Source organism: Clarias gariepinus, chromosome 15, assembly GCF_024256425.1.
Source record: "Clarias gariepinus isolate MV-2021 ecotype Netherlands chromosome 15, CGAR_prim_01v2, whole genome shotgun sequence".
NCBI classification, from domain to species: domain Eukaryota; kingdom Metazoa; phylum Chordata; class Actinopteri; order Siluriformes; family Clariidae; genus Clarias; species Clarias gariepinus.
The window spans coordinates 26,935,227-26,953,902 of record NC_071114.1 but is presented as its reverse complement, the minus strand read 5'-3'; the positions used below and the strand labels follow the sequence as shown (position 1 = coordinate 26,953,902).

At 40.5% G+C, this 18,676-nt stretch overlaps 1 protein-coding gene across 3 annotated transcripts; it reads left to right on the top strand.

The window, feature by feature from the left end:
* The first annotated feature begins 1,364 nt into the window (after positions 1 to 1,364).
* LOC128542655 (beta-1,3-galactosyltransferase 2-like) lies at positions 1,365 to 16,553 on the top strand. Of its 3 annotated transcripts, none has more exons than XR_008365670.1 (5): positions 1,365 to 1,452; positions 1,600 to 1,775; positions 8,797 to 8,851; positions 12,837 to 14,887; positions 15,480 to 16,553. XR_008365670.1 is itself a non-coding variant. In XM_053512606.1 (4 exons), exons 3-4 carry the CDS (start codon positions 8,843 to 8,845, stop codon positions 13,908 to 13,910), a joined length of 1,083 nt encoding a protein of 360 aa, XP_053368581.1. In that variant the 5' UTR covers positions 1,365 to 1,452; positions 1,600 to 1,775; positions 8,797 to 8,842; the 3' UTR covers positions 13,911 to 15,129. The 3 variants fall into 3 exon arrangements, 1 of the variants encoding a protein (XP_053368581.1); XR_008365671.1 differs by having other exon boundaries at positions 1,583 to 1,775; XM_053512606.1 differs by lacking the exon at positions 15,480 to 16,553 and having other exon boundaries at positions 12,837 to 15,129.
* The last annotated feature ends 2,123 nt before the right edge of the window (positions 16,554 to 18,676 follow it).

Sequence of the window (18,676 nt, the reverse complement as noted above, 5' to 3'; positions counted from 1 at the left end):
AATTATTTTTCTCACTCTACGCACAGGAGTACTTTGTACTAGTCAGCTCTGTACTTTCCTTAACTGTATTGTCTTGCACTGTTTTCACATGCTCAGGCCTGTGCACTTTTTTTTAGGTTAGGGTTTCCTTGGTTTAATTCCTTTTTAGATACAGTATCTAAACACACTAGTTCACCATAATACTCTACGTCCACGAGTAGTGTGTAGTCTCGTGTACTTTTGGTTTGTTTTATGTAGGACCATGCTCCTGGAGGAACGCTTTCTTGTTTCACTATGAACTGTCCCCACTTCATATGGTCAAGATTACAATAGAAGTCACTATAATTTTTTACTTTAAAATATTCGTCTGCATGTTTGTCGCTTTCAAAAATTGCACATGTTCACCTCTTCCTGTTTTCTGTTCTGTGGTGACGTCTGTGGTCTAGTCTGTCTCACAGTTTTGTAAATGTTACATGAGATATATAAATAATGTGACTCCCTCACATAAAATAATAAAGTATACCAAATATATTAGAGTCTGAATAAGAAGTACAGTTAACTAAGATAATGATTCTAATTGTTTTTAAACAGGTAAAATATGAAATAAGGAGTAAACAAGGACAAGTCGTGTGACAGGCCAATACACAAATACAGTACAAGGTTAAGTACTGGTATTTGTCAGGAGACAGGAAGTCAGCAGCAAAGTGACCTACATGCCATAAGCCAAGACACTGCATCATTCACAACACTTTTACATACTGTATATACAGTATGATTACAGTGTGCAATGTGATGGCAATTTCATGTGTGAGGATGATTTCTCTTGCTTCATTTACCATTGATTTACACTTTATGTCCTGGAATATGGCCATGCCATTAGGACAGAAAAAAGCATACTCTGTAAATGTTATAATTTGGTAATTCAATACATTCAGGTAGGCGCCTGACTCCATTTTATTATCACATAATGTTGCCTAGATCATAACACCGCCTCCAGGTTTGTACAGGGACCACTATGCATGATGGGTGCTTCTTGCATTTCCCTTTTTACACTGACGTGCCCATCGTTCTGAATTAGTTTCAATATGAGACATCAGAACACAAGACTTTTTTTGTTGCATTTCTTTAAAAATCTTTATGCTCCTTACATCCATATACTTTGATGTCATATATTGTCATACAAATCTGGCATTTGGAAATTTAAAATGTATATAAAAGAAATGAAAAATTAAATGATTGGTTATACTGTCATTCATCTCCTCCTACTCCTCCTAGACCTATTCAAATCTGCCCCAGTTTGTACCTCCTCTCAAACACAGTACATATACCAACAGGTGGCTATATTGACTCAGAGAGAGATAGCTCTGCTGAACGATACAGAGATATTTCCTGGACAATTTCTGACACATAAATCTCTTTGCTATGCTACTGAATTAATATTTCAGGAATTTAGACACACGTAATCCAAATCAGGTAGGTTCAGTCTCAAACTTTAAGGTGTGTGTTTGTGGGGTATGTTTAAGTTTTAGTCTGTGGATTTACAAATCTCAGTTGCACACAATGTCATGTTTCTTTTTTTTCTACTTATTTTATGGATGACAAGACGTTTTTATGCTGGAGTTACGCAGAGGAAATCCAGTAGATTCTCAAACAGCATAACTGGGCACAAACTCTGTGAATTGAGCAGTACTACGTATAGCCACAAGGTTCTAAAGGCTTCACAAGGACCTCAGATCCTCACCACTCATCTACCATACAAACTACTAATTCCTGCACTCCAAGACTCCAAAGCAAAGGTAACCAAAGCCTTCCTTATGTTAGCTAGTTATTTTTTTTCTCACTGTTTTTTCTGGTCTGGCAAACCTGAAGACAAAATCTGTTTTATGTATGTCACAAAATATTTTATTTTATTTAATGTTTGTTAATGCAGAACTGTTGGGCCACCCTGTAAGGGAGAGGCAAGATTGGATTATATGGTACTGTAGATAGCTGTTTTAAAAGGGGAATTTTATATTAAAAATAAATAAAAACTATGATTAGCCGATTTCTAATGTACAGATTGTGAAAAAAGAAAATTTTTATCTGTGGTCCCACTTTGTGTGTGTGTTGTGTTCACTTGACTCTAGTTTTAGTTTGTGGCTAAATAGTCTTGTTTTCAGTGTAGTGTGTAGTTTACTGTTCTTATCTGTACTGTCACTCTGTCTCCAGATAGTTTTGATTCTGATCCTGTTGTTGTAGTTAAGAACTGTCCAAATCATTATTAAAATGTAGGAAGATAGTGCTGAACTGTTAACTTTGAATAAAAAAACGTATGGTGAGTAAAAAGTCTAGAAGGGGGGTCATGATCAGAATGCATTTAAATTCAATTCCCTTTTATTTGTATAGTGCTTTTAACAATGGTCAATGTCACAAAGCAGCTTTACTGAATCAAATAAAAATTAGGAAAATTTTGTATGAAATGTGTGAGGAAATATACCAACCTAACGGATTATTAGGAACACCTGTTTAATTTCTCATTAATGCAATTATCTAATCAACCAATCACATGGCAGTTGCTTCAATGCATTTAGGGGTGTGGTCCTGGTCAAGACATTCTCCTGAACTCCAAACTGAATGTCAGAATGGAAAAGAAAGGTGATTTAAGCAATTTTGAGCGTGGCATGGTTGTTGGTGCCAGACGGGCCGGTCTGAGTATTTCACAATCTGCTCAGTTACTGGGATTTTCACGCACAATCATTTCTAGGGTTTACAAAAAATGGTGTGAAAAGGGAAAAACATCCAGTATGCGGCAGTCCTGTGGGCAAAAATGCAGGTGGTGGTGTAATGGTGTGGGGGATGTTTTCTTGGCACACTTTAGACCCCTTAGTGCCAATTGGGCATCGTTTAAATGCCACGGGCTACCTGAGCATTGTTTCTGACCATGTCCATCCCTTTATGACCACCATGTACCCATCCTCTGATGGCTACTTCCAGCAGAATAATGCACCATGTCACAAAGCTCGAATCATTTCAAATTGGTTTCTTGAACATGACAATGAGTTCACTGTACTAAAATGGCCCCCACAGTCACCAGATCTCAACCCAATAGAGCATCTTTGGGATGTGGTGGAACGGGAGCTTCGTGCCCTGGATGTGCATCCCACAAATCTCCATCAACTGCAAGATGCTATCCTATTAATATGGGCCAACATTTTTAAAGAATGCTTTCAGCACCTTGTTGAATCAATGCCACGTAGAATTAAGGCAGTTCCGAAGGCGAAAGGGGGTCAAACACTGTATTAGTATGGTGTTCCTAATAATACTTTCAGTAAGTGTATGTCAAAATGATCAGATAGTACCTGCAGGGTGAGGTCACATCTACAAGTACAGATCACAGTTATGTTTAATTTATTTTAGAGGAGATGGAGAGCCGATGCGTGTCGCTCTCTCTCTCTCACTTGCTGGCATTTTGGGGAGACAGAGCCTGGGTCTTTGCCTCTCTCTCTTGTAAGCACAATTGTCTGTCTGTCTGTCTGTCTGTCTGTCTGTCTGTCTGTCTGTCTTTCTTTCTTTGTCATGCTTTGTCTTTGGCCCTGATACCATACTGGTGCTACCTAATTCATCGCACATCGCCTGGCAACCACGTGTCTATAAATCGCTGCACTTTTATCACCTTTATAAATTGCCCACAGGCAGAAGTCAAACACGATGGCTGTCACTTTTCTTCAGCTGGGTGGCGATCCTGACTGGGAAAGAGGCCCAAAGAAGGGGGTTATAACTTTTGAACATGACTGTACTGTAGGTAAAATTATCCCGTAAATAATTTTACCATACCAGATAACGAAGGGAAATAAAGGCATTAATAGAAGGTTTTGTCTTCAAAAATGTCATCAAGGAATATTTTTAGCCATTAACAAAATGTTGCTGCCTGATAAGTAATGAATCCTTTCAAATCACTATATGTATATTTTTTCTCTTTGTCTCTCTCCTTATATATATTATACATCCACTCACAAAAGTGAGTACACCCCTCTAATTTCAGCAACAACAAAAAAAATTCTCAAAAGGACAATTCTACAGTATAATGAAACTTGGATATATTTTACAGTAAACAATGTGCAGCTTGTATAATAGTATAGATTTACTGTTTTCTAAAAACAAAAGTTGGCAGCAAAAGTAAGTACACCCTAAGTGATAACAGCTGTACAACTTTAACCCATGCAAAGCCACATGTCTTATTAATCATGTTCATGTGTTTGTCAGTGGTCAAGTATGTTTTCAGACCTGAACCCTATTGAGCACTTGTGGTGCATCCTCAAAGAAAGGTGGCAAAGCTCTATGTGTCTAACATCCAGCAGCTGGAGGAGTGGGAGTGGATCTCAGCAACATTATGTGCAGCTCTGGTGAATACCATGCACAGAAGGATTAGGGCTGTGCTAGATAAAAATGGTGCTCACACAAAATATTGATAATTTGGACACAGTTTTGACATGGTTACTTAGGGTGTACTAATTTTCATTGCCAGTTATTTAAATCATAAAGTCTGCATGTAATGGACAGTAAACTGTTATACTGAACTATATATCACACTGTATGATGCAGATCAATCCCTGCTATCCGTCTCACCCAAATGAGGATGAGTTCACTGTTGAGACTGGTTTCTCTGAGCCTTTGAGACTGGTTTTCTTACTATTACCATCTCAGGGAGCTTTTCCCTTGCCACTGTTGCCGTCGCATTGATCAGGGACAGTCTTATCATTTTGATTCATAAACATTTACATTCCATACAAATTTAAATAATTCTTTTGAGTGTGTAAAGCTGCTCTGCAACAGTGGCAATTGTTAAAAGCGCTATACAAATAAAATTGAATTTAAATAAATTTATACTGCTACTGTATATAAGTGTCATAAACTAGGTAGTATTGCGGCTGTTGTTGCCGTGGGCAGAAAGGGTAGGCATAGGCCCTATATCGAATATAAGCCAAACTTGGAAAACGAAAGAAACAAACTAATAAACCAAGGGCTCACACTCTCAGCACAAGAATCTAGAGCTTAACTTAGACTCTTAGTATGACACAAGGTTCTTTAGTTTTTTCACATACATAAATAGACTCTCTTTGCTGTACAAAAGGAAACACAGGCTCTATGGCGAGACAAGAGGCTAAGACCTCAAACAAACTACGCGTGAAGCTGAAACAGGACAAGGCAAGACTAGAGACTTAGAGGGACTAGAGACAGGATGGGTTAGTGGTTAGTTGGATTAGTAGCTACACTGGTTATTGTAATGTTGGGTGATGACCTAACCGGGTTAGTATCTAATGGTGTTAATGGCTAACCGGGTTAGTTCCTGACCTACCACGGTAACGGAGACACAAAAGGCTAAGCACACATGAAGCTAATTCCTACTAGAAGTAAACTCCGCTAACGCCTAAACCTCTTAGCAGCTAAGCTCTCACGTGGCTAGACAGATGAATAACTAGACCTATATGAGCCTAAATATACCGGGACCTAAACAAACAAGAAGCTAAACATGCAGTGTCCTAAACATGCAGGAAGCTAAACATGCAAGGGGCTACACTAACACTAGAGAAACACCAAACTGTACTTACAAAAACTCGTGAAACGAACGCAACTCTTCACGATACCGAATCAGCTCCACTAACACAGAAACACACTGAACGTCACATTATTAATTTAAAATACATATTAAATTAAACAAAACAAAACAAAACAAAATGCCTACTAAGTGACTGTAAACATAACCAAACAATGCTCGACCCAGTTTCCCAGAATAAGTAGCTATATATAGAAGATCTAATGAACTACCTCGGTTCTGGTGAACACCCGAACAATCATTAATTAATAAATAAGTAAATAAACAAATATATATACATATAGCCTACTGAAATTTCCCTTGAGATTAATAAAGATGTTTATCTTGTTTGTGAAAAACACCCATGTACAAAAACACATCTTTATCTTTTAACAAATGGAAATTTTCTTTGTACGTTACATATAAATTATAAATATGATGTGCAAATTTACAAGCAGTTGACACACATTCAAGGACCCGCTACTACCTGTATATATTTGTGAGAGATTGCTTTTCCTTTTCCTTTTTCACTACCTTTTGTGTAAGAAACAAAAAAAAAAAGATTTTCTACAAGGTGAGCCAAGAACACTCTTCTTTTCTTAGTGGACCTTGTGCATGGCTTGTACACAGTGGTGTCAACTTTAAGTAGGTGTAAAGTATTCACATTCATTACTTGAGTAGAAGTATAGATACTAGGGTTTAAAAAGAATTCTTTAGAAGTTGAAGTATCAACTCAAGCTTTTTAAGTAAAAGTGTAAAAGTACTGGTTTCAAAACTACTTAAAGTGTAAAAGTAACGTGAGGGGGGAAAAAGCATTAAGGATAAAAGCTTAGGCTGTGCCATGGGCCTATTTACTGCACTAACACCTCATTTAAAAAAAAAAGAAAAATGTTTTTGTTTTTTTGCTGTATTCTTTACCGGCCATAGTGATTTGGGATACTGTACAGTATATGGCAATTGAAAAATAATGCATTTTAGTATAATGCAAATACATTAAAGAACCATGTATGTGTACCACTGAGCATTAACATGTTTCATGGAGAAGAAAATATGATAACTAGTTGCCTATAAGTATTTTAATTGTGCTAAAAGTCAAACTTCAGTAATGTCCTCTGACTTTCAACTGTTTTTACTTTCAGTAAACTTAATGTGTAAATATTTGTATGAACACTAAAAGAGTCAACACCATAAGACATAAACTAAAAATGTTTCACAATGTGTCCCTGAATGAAGGGAGGCTCAAAATTAAAAAGTACCAGTCAGTATCTGGTGTGGCCACCAGCTGCTTGAAGTACTGCAGTGCATCTCCTCCTCATGGACTGCCTATTGCGGACAGTCTGAGCACTGATGGAGGGATTGTGTGTTCCTGGTGTGACTCGGGCAGTTGTTGTGGCCATCCTGTACCTGTCACGCAGGTGTGATATTCGGATGTACCGATCCTGTGCAGGTGTTGTTACACGTGGTCTTCCACTGCGAGGATGATCAGCTGCCCTTCCTGTCTCCCTGTAGCGCCGTCTTAGGCGTCTCACGGTGCGGACATGGCGATTTATTGCCCTAGCCACATCAGCAGTCCTCATGCCTCCCTGCAGCATGCCTAATGCACGTTCACGCAGATGAGCAGGGACCCTGGGCATCTTTTTTTGGGTTTTTTACACAGTCGGTAGACAAGTCTCTTTAGTGTCCTGCGTTTTTAGAACTGTGACCTTAATTACCATAACTGTGACCTTAACGAGCATTCCACAGGTGCATGTTAATTAATTGATTATGGTTTATTGAACATGCATGAAAAACATTGTTTAAACCCTTTACAATGAAGATCCATAAAGGTATTTGGATTTTTACAACATTATTGTTGAAATACACAGTCCTGAAAAAGGGACGTTTCTTTTTTTGCTGAGTGTATATATATATATATATATATATATATATATATATATATATATATATATATATATACAGTATATATATATCATTCCTGTAACCTTCCTGGTGCTGTTACCTTCCTCGCTGGTGCTTGGCTGTGACATTTCGCTCAAATCTTGAGTCTCTATCACGGACATCTTCGTCTACTTATCACAACCTTATCAACCGAAAATGCTATTTTATTCAAACGTCCTTGCTGGAGTGTGTGACGTGACGTCATGTGCAGGTGTGATGGATCGCGTACCACCCAATAGGGTGTCGGAATGGTATGTTTATACTTCTTACCCAACCACAATCTAATTAGCTCCATCCGGTTGTCACGATTTATCCGGATGTTTTTGTTTTTTGTTCTTTGAATGACAAGCTGAAATAAAATCGGAGTAACGAGCCTATTTTTAAAAAGTACAGATAATTGTGTGAAAATGTAAGGAGTAGAAGTAAAAAGTTGGCTGAAAAATAATTAAAAAGTATGGATACCCAAAATTTCTACTTAAGTAAGGTAACGAAGTATTTGTACTTTGTTACTTGACACCTCTGCTTGGACAGAATGTGTACAAAATGGGTATGTGCACAGGAGCATGACTCTGCAATGTGCATAGAACACAGAGAGCAAATGTTTAGTCAAAAATACTGTACATCTGCTTATGTAAAAAAACAATGATAATTTCATATTAGAAAGACATATACATTGTTTGGAGCTCCACTTGGTGGCACTGCTATTTGCAGATATAGAACACCATTTCCTTAATTTTCTGCTGGCTTCTCTTACATGACATTATATTTTACAGTACAGCATTTGGCCTTATCCAGAGCATTTTCTTTTTATTTCATTACACATCTGTGGAGGTGATGGTTGTGGGCATTGCTCAAGGGCCCAACAGGGACAACTTGGTGGTGATGGGGCTTGATCCTGGGACCTTCCATAGTCCAATGCCTTACTCACTAAGCTACCCCTGCTCCACCCTTGCACCAGCCTTCGAATAGTTTATGTATGCATCTTTTGTATTTAAAGCCCATTTCTCATTTCCTGGAGATTTTCTTTTTTTTTTTTTATTCTGTAAAGAACTGAGCAGGTCATTATTAATAGTGTTCATTATTATTGAACACTGTAATGCTGGATGCTGATACTCCAAATCACTGATCATAAAACGAAAATATTAAACATATTTCAAGGTTTTATTAAAAGTGTCCCCTAAAAAAGGGGGGCGCAAATTCATCTCTGATAAATTATGCTATGAAATTGCATTGACAGTGTAAATCTCAAAAGACAGTGCTATACAAAGAGAAAATAAATATTTACTTTTGCTCTTTTACTTTTACAGTAAGCGAACTGATGGATGAGCAGTGCAAGAAACATTGACAACAGAAATGATGAAGGTAAGATAATGAGTTATAAGTGGTGCCTTCATGGATCCGAGTTTGAGATCTGTGAAATTCTGAAGTCAAGTGAACACCTTGAACACTTTGTCTTGCTCCTCAAACAATTCCTGAACATTGTTTTGCTGTGGGGCAGGACACATTATACACTGGAAACTTGGACTGCGAGTAACTTGTTTTGCGAGCATTTTGCAAGACAAGCAAATTTTAAAAAATAATTTGAACTTGATAAACAAGCGAGGTCTTGAAATACGAGTACTGTAGTATCTATAAGCTTTATTTGCCGAGCGTCACATGATCACAACTAAGCCAATGGTTCTTCTTTCACTCGTGCTGTGGATTTGTGGGTAATCATCCCCCATGCTCGTATGGTCAACATCCATGTGCATGTCTTAAGTTAAGTTAAGCCTTTAATATTTGTCACATACAGTATATATTACAGCACAGTGGAATTCTTTCTTTGCATATCCCAGCGTAACTGGGGTAAGCGTGCATGGTACAGCACGTCTGGAGCATATAAAATTATTGAGTTACTGTAATGGCCTTGCTTAGTGGCAACATGGTGGAACTGGGGATCAAACTGCCAATCTTCCAATCAGTACCTTAGTGCCTTAGCCCTCTAAACTACCACCAATATTGTAACCATGTGTGTGTGTGTGGAATTTTTTACATTTTGTGTCCAAACGTAGTGACTGTTCTTTAGTAACCATATTGCAACATAGGCCCCCGTGAAAAAAAAAAGTTAAAAAGGCTGTAGCAGACAATGCAATATCACATTTCTGTGAAATCCTCAAAAGCAGGTAAAAATAGTAGAGAGTGTTCCTTGTTAAAGATTCCATTTTGCCTACAGAGACTTCATGTCACTAAGCAGTGATTCAGTTAGTGTGTGTGTGTGTGTGTGTGTGTGTGTGTGTGTGTGTGAGAGAGAGAGAGAGAGAGAGAGAGAGAGAGAAAGTCATCCTGCACAGTAGCCTTCTTCACTCAGGAGCCTACATCCAATTCACCACTAGCTTGAACTGGAGCACATTTCACACGTCACACACCTCAACACACACACAACAGGGCCGAAGTCACTAACCCAAACACCTTTCCCCATCATGGTGAACACACCGACATTCCCGCAAAGCATGCTGGTCGTCAGCCGCCGCCCCGCCCACGCCACACTGCCCCCACCCGAGCTGTGACCGTCCCTGGTCACCATGAAGAACTTTGTTTCGGAAGCGTGGAGGCGGTCGGCGCTGGCGGTAGGAACGCCGGCGTCCTTTGGCAGGTGAGGGATGAATGCAAACGTAGTCCTGAGGCGGTTCGGCCTCCACAGAGTTCAATGTTTCCCCGGCGTGCGGCTGGCAAGGCGCAAGACGGTCCCGGTGGAGCAAAACTCGTGCCCGCCCCGCCAACCGCACCCGGTAGACGACATCGGAGAGCCGAGCTATTACTGTACAGGGGCCCACCCAGTGAGACACACGCCCGGCCGAGAGCCCCCTCCTTCTCCTTCCGGAGGAACACACCCACACCTGCTCGCCAGCAGCAAAATCTCGCCCCTGGCTGTGAGTGTCCACGCCCATTCGCCCCATAGGTGCCCCCACCCGAAAGTCTTGCAGCGGTGCCCGCGAGCGCTGGGTGGGGCCCTTCTGCCTGGCGATGAGCGGTTCACAGTTCAGCTGTGAGACCGGCGGAGCGACTGCGGGTGACGCTCTGGGAGACGCAGTAAGACGGCTGCACGCTGGCTCGGACGGCTGATCACCACCGGAGAGCCTGGAGGACTGCACGGGGGGAACGTCCTGCGTCGAGGGTTCTACGTCGAGACGGCGCTCCACTTGCTCGCAGTACCGGCCACGCGCTTTGCTGCCCGGCCGGCGAGGTAAAGCGCCGGTGTTAGCGCGCAGATTTCCCGCTCGGTCTGCTACCGGAAGTTCCGCCCCCCGGGTGTGTGCTGCTAACCTGTCCAGCTGTGGTTTGGGTCCGAGCAACCTGGCTACCCCGAAGTTACCACGCAGAGTTCTGCTGGACAAGTTCAGCACCGCACCCCATCTCTCCAAAATGTCCAACCCCAAAACGCAGTCCTCCTCGACATTCCCCACAACGAACCCGTGGGAATAAGTCCGTCCACCCACCTGGACTCGCACTGTGCGACACGCCCTTACCTTCACGTAGCCCCCAGCAACGGTGCAGATGCTGAAGGCAGGATCAGGCCGTCCGCAAACACGCTTGCTTTGCCCCAGTAATCCAGAGCGCAGCAGCGAAACAGTGGAGCCGGTGTCCACGAGCGCCCGCAGTAAGACGCCATCCAGCACACAGTCGATGTAGAGCCCAGCGCGGCTTACCACGCGTCCTCCCGGCGCTAGTCTAGCGGCTGCTGGTGTACGCTGTCCCGTGCCTCGGCCTCGCCGCGAAACGTCGGGGAGTTGCTCGTTGCCTAGCCGCGACGGGTAGCCCTGTCCCCGGCTAGGTTCACGAACGGAGCGCCACTGAGCTGCAGGCGGTCGCTCGGCTCTTCCGCCGTGATGTACCGCCGATATGGGCTCAGCGCGCTCGGCCTCGCGCAGCGGCAGGTCGCTTTGCCGGCTAACGGCGCACGGAGCTGTATGTTGCTCCGGCGCATGCGCAGCGCCAGCCTCCGCCCCGAGATCCAGCGCCGGGATTTTCACCTCGCCGCTCCGCGTTGGTTGCCGTGGTGTGCTCGCTTTAGCGCCGTCGGGAAAGCGCTTCTTCTTCGCGAGTAGTCGCTCCGCTACTCGGCGGCCCGCTTGGATTTTCTGAAGGTCCTCCGTTGTGCGCTCAAACCCGTGACTCTCCATCCCACTTCTGACACCAATGTAGCGTTTTTACGCCGGGAAGAATGCTGGAGAGACGAGTGAGCTTATTTGCTACCCAATGCAATGGCTGGGAGTACTTTATTAGGCACTCAGCATGTATAGCATGAGCAGCACCTTCACTCAGGAGCCTACATCCAATTCACCACTAGCTTGAACTGGAGCACATTTCACACGTCACACACCTCAACACACACACAACAGGGCCGAAGTCACTAACCCAAACACCTTTCCCCATCATGGTGAACACACCGACATTCCCGCAAAGCATGCTGGTCGTCAGCCGCCGCCCCGCCCACGCCACAATATTTTGGGGAAAAAATCTGCATTTCCATTATTTCTTAAAGCGGAAATTTGCTTGGATTATACAAGCATGCTCCCAGAACACATTATGCTTGCAATCCAAGGTTTAATTGTATTACTAAGAAAAAATGCCCCTGTCAATAAAAAATATTGCTGCCATGAAGGGCTGTAACGAACTATGTTCTGACTCCTTTCTATCACAGCCAGCATTAATTGTTGCAATCTATCCTGTGGGATTGGACCAGACAGTCTAGCTCACTATGCACATCAATGAGCCTTGAGCCCCAATGATCCTATCGATTGTTCAGCAGTTGTCCCTCCTTGGAACTCTTTTGGTTCTTACCACTGTGTACTGGGAACAGACCCTAAGACTTATTTTGGAAATGCTCTCATCAAGTTTTCCAGCTGTCACAATTTTGCCCTTATTAAAGTTGTTCAGATCCTTACACCTGCCCATTTTTACTGCTTCCAACATATCAATTTTAACTGTTTACTGTTAAAATTTATATATTTACTTTCTTTACTGTTTACCTTTTGCCTTATTCATTCTACTCATTGACAAGTGCCACTGTAAAGAGCTAACCAATGTTATTCACCTCATCTGTCAGTAGTTTAATGTAATGGCTGATCAATGTACATCATTAAAATAAACCAACTACATGTTCCATGAGGAACTACATCAACAGTTTCATTGAACATCAGTACAGTTGTAACAGTAACACATCAACTAGGGTTTAGCATTAGACCATAATTATTCAATAATGAGCTAGTGTCTGAGATTGTTATCGTAGTCACATGTATACTTTATAACTATGAACTATGTTGAAGGCTTAAATTAAACAATCATTTTAATCTATTAATGTTTTTAGACCAAAGGTCTGCGTCCTCGTCTTCAAGTTGGCTTCCTCACACTTCTAACATCGGCTGTGTTACTCTTGTACTATGTGAACTCAACAGAAGTATCAGAAATTTGGTCTGAAATAGCTCGGATAATAAAGAAAACTACATTCTCCACAGAGACAGCAGCTTCAAATGGCTATTTTATCGCATCTGGTCTAGAATGGTCATCTTCTGCGTTACCAGATAAACAATGTCAACCTGAAACTACATACCTCGTGGCATATCCCTGTAAATACCATTACATTTTAAATGAATCAGAGAGGTGTCAGAATGAGAAGCCCTTCTTGGTCTTGATGGTACCTGTGGCACCAAACAACAGGGAAGCTCGGGATGCCGTCCGTACCACCTGGGGATCTGAAAAGATGGTTATGAACAAAGTGGTGAGCCTTTTCTTTCTGCTTGGTCAGCCTGGACATGAAGAGAGAGAGGAGATGCAGCAGAAGATCTTGCAGGAGAGTGAGGAACACCACGACATCATTCAAAGTGATTTTCTGGACAGTTATAAAAATCTTACTATCAAGACTATGGTGATTATGGAATGGCTGGCAACTTACTGCCAAAATGCAGCCTATGCCATGAAGATCGACTCTGATATGTTCCTAAATGTGAACAGTTTAATAAACATGCTTCTTCAGGCACCAAGAAAGAACTATATGACGGGGCTTGTGGCCATAGGGGCTGCTGTTTCCAGAGACCCCAGCTCTAAATGGTATCTGCCAAAAGATGTGTTTCCTGCTGATTTTTATCCACCTTACGCACTGGGATTGGGCTATGTGATCTCCTCGGACCTTCCAAACAAACTGATTAAAGGAGCAAAGCATGTCAAAGCTGTTTATATTGAAGACGTATTTTTAGGACTGTGCATGTGGTATCTTGGTATACCTTTCACAAGTCAGACTGATCAGAGCCTCTTCAACGGCTTCTTTGTTCCTTACAACTGGTGTCGCTACTCAAAACTCATTGTAACAACCACACACAGCCTACAGGATCAAGTTAACTTTTGGAAAGAACTTAAGAAACCAGGACCACATTGTCAACCTTGAATGAGTGCCATAAATTATTTATTTTACTGTACAGACAATTTAAGGTTGAATTGTACAATAAAACATAGAAACCTGTGTGCCGAACAGCCATCTCAATCTAATCTTAAGGGCTTGTGCCAGAAGGGAAGTAAGTGACGCTTTTGCCACCAGCCTTTGTCTTTTGCTATTCCAAATTCTGCAATTCACAAAGAGATTATAGCCTCATACTTTTAATATATGTGCATGTAAGTTTATTTTTGTGTTAGCTTATACAAGCAAAGAAAAGAAAAAATTGATGCCTTTGTCACAAGATTTTTGTTGTCCTTAGTGTCTCCAAATTCATCAATTAGATACACCCGCATTGCGTCTATGGGGGTCACGTGACAAAAGAACGAACGGCTAGGAGTAGAAGACTCATTAAGAAGAGCCATTTAATTCTGTTTCCTGTGTACTGCATTGCATAGCGTCTATGAAAGTCACGTGATAAAAGAACAAATGATTCGGACCAAAATCTCAAAGTTGGTCGATTTAAGATGGCGGAATTACTAGGTGTATTTACATGGCTGCATAACATAAACTTCAGGTATGGCTGGGCTAATAATCGATATCATATCGAATCACGATTTATTTTATTTTAAAAACGATGATGATAAGTCCTAGACATTTTTTGCTCGATATGGATTAATCTAAGAGCCAATCACACAGCAGAACAATACTTAGAAACATACTAAGGAAAATAATAAGAAACGTGAGATACTTTGCCACTACCACCGACCTATGGTCCAGCCGCTCATCCGAGCCATATTTGAGTCTCACAATTTATTACATTGATGAGGACTGGGGTCTGCAATCAAGATGCTTGCAGACGGCATATTTTCCAGACGACCACGACCAAATGTGCATTACAACAGACAATGGCGCAAACATTGTTAAGGCTGTCTCACTTAAAAACTGGACTTGTCTGCAGTGTTTTGGTCACCGGCTGCATCTAGCCATTGGTAAGTTAAGCATCTACTAGTTAAGTTAAAGTTTATAGTGCTAAAACAGCATATGAGGATTTATAACATATCCTACAATTTTACAGCATTTAAGGCTATTACTTTTGACTGCATAGTTTAGAAAATGCTGTTGTATTCACACTGCCCTAACAAACACCAACTTGCGTGTGGTTGTTCGCTGTAAAGGCAAATATAAATAAATAAAGGATCGTCTAGACCTGCTTGACGTTATTTAATAAATATGCATATATATTAAGCATGTTACATGGTGTTAATGTTTTAAAAAGTGAGTAATGCACCTGTTTTACAATAATAATGTGATAACTCATTTTATTTTTGTTGTCATTGCATGCTTAAGCCGTTATGTTAGTTCATTGGGGCCTTTATTTAACTCCGAATTGTGGGATAAAAAGACAGCCCTAGTGTGTGTGGTCTAAATGTTGTTTTTTTATTATTGTTTAAAAATCTCAAAAAAATTTAATTTATCACAAAATATTAACCCTTTTTTTTATCACTAAGTATTTTTTTATAAAAAAATCTTTGCCTTGTAAAGATTCTGAGCATGTGCCTATACTGTTTTCTTCATCATCAGAGGGGCGTATGAGAGACCAGAGAATCCAAAGAGCCATGGGTGTGTGCAAAAAAGTGGTCAGTGCTTTTTCCTTCTCGTGGAAAAAGAAACGCAAACTAGCGGCCACTCAAGAGGAGCTCAAGCTGCCAAAGCACAAGTTGATCACAGAATCACCGACCAGGTGGGGGTCACGCCATGCAATGATAGCACGAGTGCTAGAGCAGGAGGCCATTGCAAAAGTTTTATCAGCTGATAAAAAAACAAGGCACTTGGCTTCCTCATGGCAGGATATTGAGGTTCTGGAGTCTGTGTGCAAGGCTCTAAACCCAATTTCACTGATGCCCTTTCTGGTGAAAAATATGTGAGTGTGTCATACCTGAAACCAGTACTGCATCTGTTCAATGAGGAGGTCTTGAAACCTGTAGCTGATGACTCAGAGCTCACAAAGACCATCAAGGTTTCTGTCCTCAGTTATCTGAATAAGAAATATGACAATGCTGCCACTGATAACCTTTTGAGCATAGCATCCCTTGTTGATCCTCGTTTTAAGAATTGCTACATCAAAGATGACATGCTTGAGGCAGTAAAATCTAGAGCTGTGGCTCAGATTCTGGATGAATGTCAGAGCACATCGCAAGCTACTGTACTCCTGAATTCCCATCCACTGCACTGAGAGGAGGCAAAGGTGATGGTGCTGCTGCTACACCAGCCAAACTGCAGAAGAAGACACTGGGCAGAAGTCCTATACAAAGTCTGCTGCAACATCTGGTCCCACAGAACAGCAGTCTATTGAACCTGAACTAAACAGTTACCTGCAAGCTTCTGATGCAGACAATGAGACCAACCCCCTGGTATGGTGGAAGATCAATGCAGCGACATTTAGCACAGGTGGTAATATTGTGTGCTGCAACAGGGCAGCTTTAAAGCCAGACACAGTGGACAGCCTAGTCTTTCTGGCAAAAAACCTGTAAACGTTTTACAAATTGAGTGCATTAGCTAATAATTGATTTTTATTTACCTTTTATTTAATGTACCTCTTAAAGTCATTGTTCACAGACTAGTCTTTCTGGCAAAAAAAACCCCAACAACAACAGAGTTTACAAATTGTGTGCACTTGCTAGAAGTTGAATATTTTTGTTTACACATTTAATGTACCTCTTAATGCCAGACACTGTTCACAGACTAGTTTTCCTGGCAAAAAAATTATGAATAAATAAGATAATAATGTGAAAGTTTTACAAATTGTGTTCACTAGCTAGAAGTTGTATAATTTTATGTTTTGCACATTTGACCTACCTCTTAAAGTCAGACACTGTGGTCTAATTGTTTTACAAATTATGCTTTTACAATAATTTTATGTTTACATTTTGTACATTTACTGATTTACCATAATTTGTCACAACTTTTTTTTTTCTTTTGTAAATTGTTTAAATTTTTAAGGCCAAATCTGTCATCTGTTTTTGTTCATAACCTATACTTTAAAATTTAATTTAATGAATCCTTAAATTTTTGTGGCTTCAGTCATTCTTGGAATACTCTTTTAAAGCATATTTTGAAATATACTGTATATCCTTACCATTCAATATGGGGAAAAATTATTGAGATTACATTTTTGCCATATTGCCCAGCCCTAACTTCAGGTATATCTTACTTATGTTGATATAGGAAATAACTCACACTTATGTGTTACTAAAATTCTAGCATAAATTTGCATTGTTTACTGCCAGGTCTGCGGTTTATTTAATTTTACAGCTTAAATTACAGCTTACAACTTAAATTAACTTGTTGTGGAGTTGACAGTTCCCAAAGTGATGGATTTGGAGGTCCGAAAGATGGCGGAAAAAATAATTATTGACGACACACACTCGTACACTTGCCAAAGCAAAAAGGTAGGTGAATGTGACTCCTTTCCTAACAAACTGTCCAAAACTCACCCACCAAAGAAGCTTGCAATAGGAGATGCATCAGATGACTTGACCTTAAGTCAGGTACATAACAGCATCATTCAAATAATCAAACAGTCCTCCGAGGAAATAAAAGTAATGGTGAAAGAAAACTTGACTTTTAACCTCTTAAAAGAAGCACTGGAAGTTGTACATTCGGAAATACTTGACATTCGTAAAGAAAACGAGGATTTGAAAAACAAAAATGAAGAGATTGTAAAGCGGGTCTCTGAATTGGAGGACAAACTGAACGATGAAGATCGATACTGTCGAAGATGAAATCTTCATTTGGAGGGGCTGCCTGAATGTGCCGAGGATAATGTCAAGCCTTCGGTGATTAAGATCTGTAGAGCGGTGGTTGTTGAGGAGGAACGTAACTTTGTGGGAAACAATGTAGACATTGCTCATCATGTTGAAAGACGTAGTGTGGATGGCAGCAAGGGAAAGAAAGCCAGTAATTATAGGATTTGCTTCCAGAATTGCCCGGGACCTTACATAGAAAGGAGCAAAGGGTAATGACTTTCTCAAAAAGAACAAGATGTTCTTTAAAGAAGACTTCACGGTCAAAGATTTATAGTTATACGGAATCTCCTCTGGCCTAAGATTGAGCAAAGCACGTAAAGAAGGCAAGAGAGCCTTCTATGTGGGAGTCAATGCAATAGTGGATGGTAAAGAAATCAAATGTTAAATTCTGCTTCATTATGTCATTGGTCTAGAATCATAGTACAATCTGTTATGGGGGATCTGCTTGTTGCAGTATAAATATTTAGGATTTTTTTTTTTTCGATTTCCTATGTAACGTAAAGCTTATACGGATGTTATTTATTGCTTATGTGACATTAGACCTAGGTAAGGATGTTATTTGACTTTGTTCTTGTGATAATTGGACTATATAACAATGTCACTTAATTCATTTTTGTTGCAATAAAGCAAACAGGATCTCAACATTTAAATTTGAAATGGGACTGGTGTATAAAAAGTTTTAAACAAGAGTACCCTTTATACTTCCTCAACCCTTACAATATATTCAATTCATTGTTTAATTGAGTGTTCTATTAAGGTTTTCTATTTTTCTATTTCTCTTTCAAGTTCATGTCAATAAGTATTTTCACAGTTAATGTCTGTGGTCTACGAAACATGCTAAAAAGAAAAGCTTTGTTTTTGTTTTACAAAGGAAAACAATCTGATTTAAAAAAACTCATGTCTGCAAGGATGATATGCTTTTTTGGAAGAATCAATGGGGTTCTGACATCTGGTGCTCTTTTGGTGCCTCAA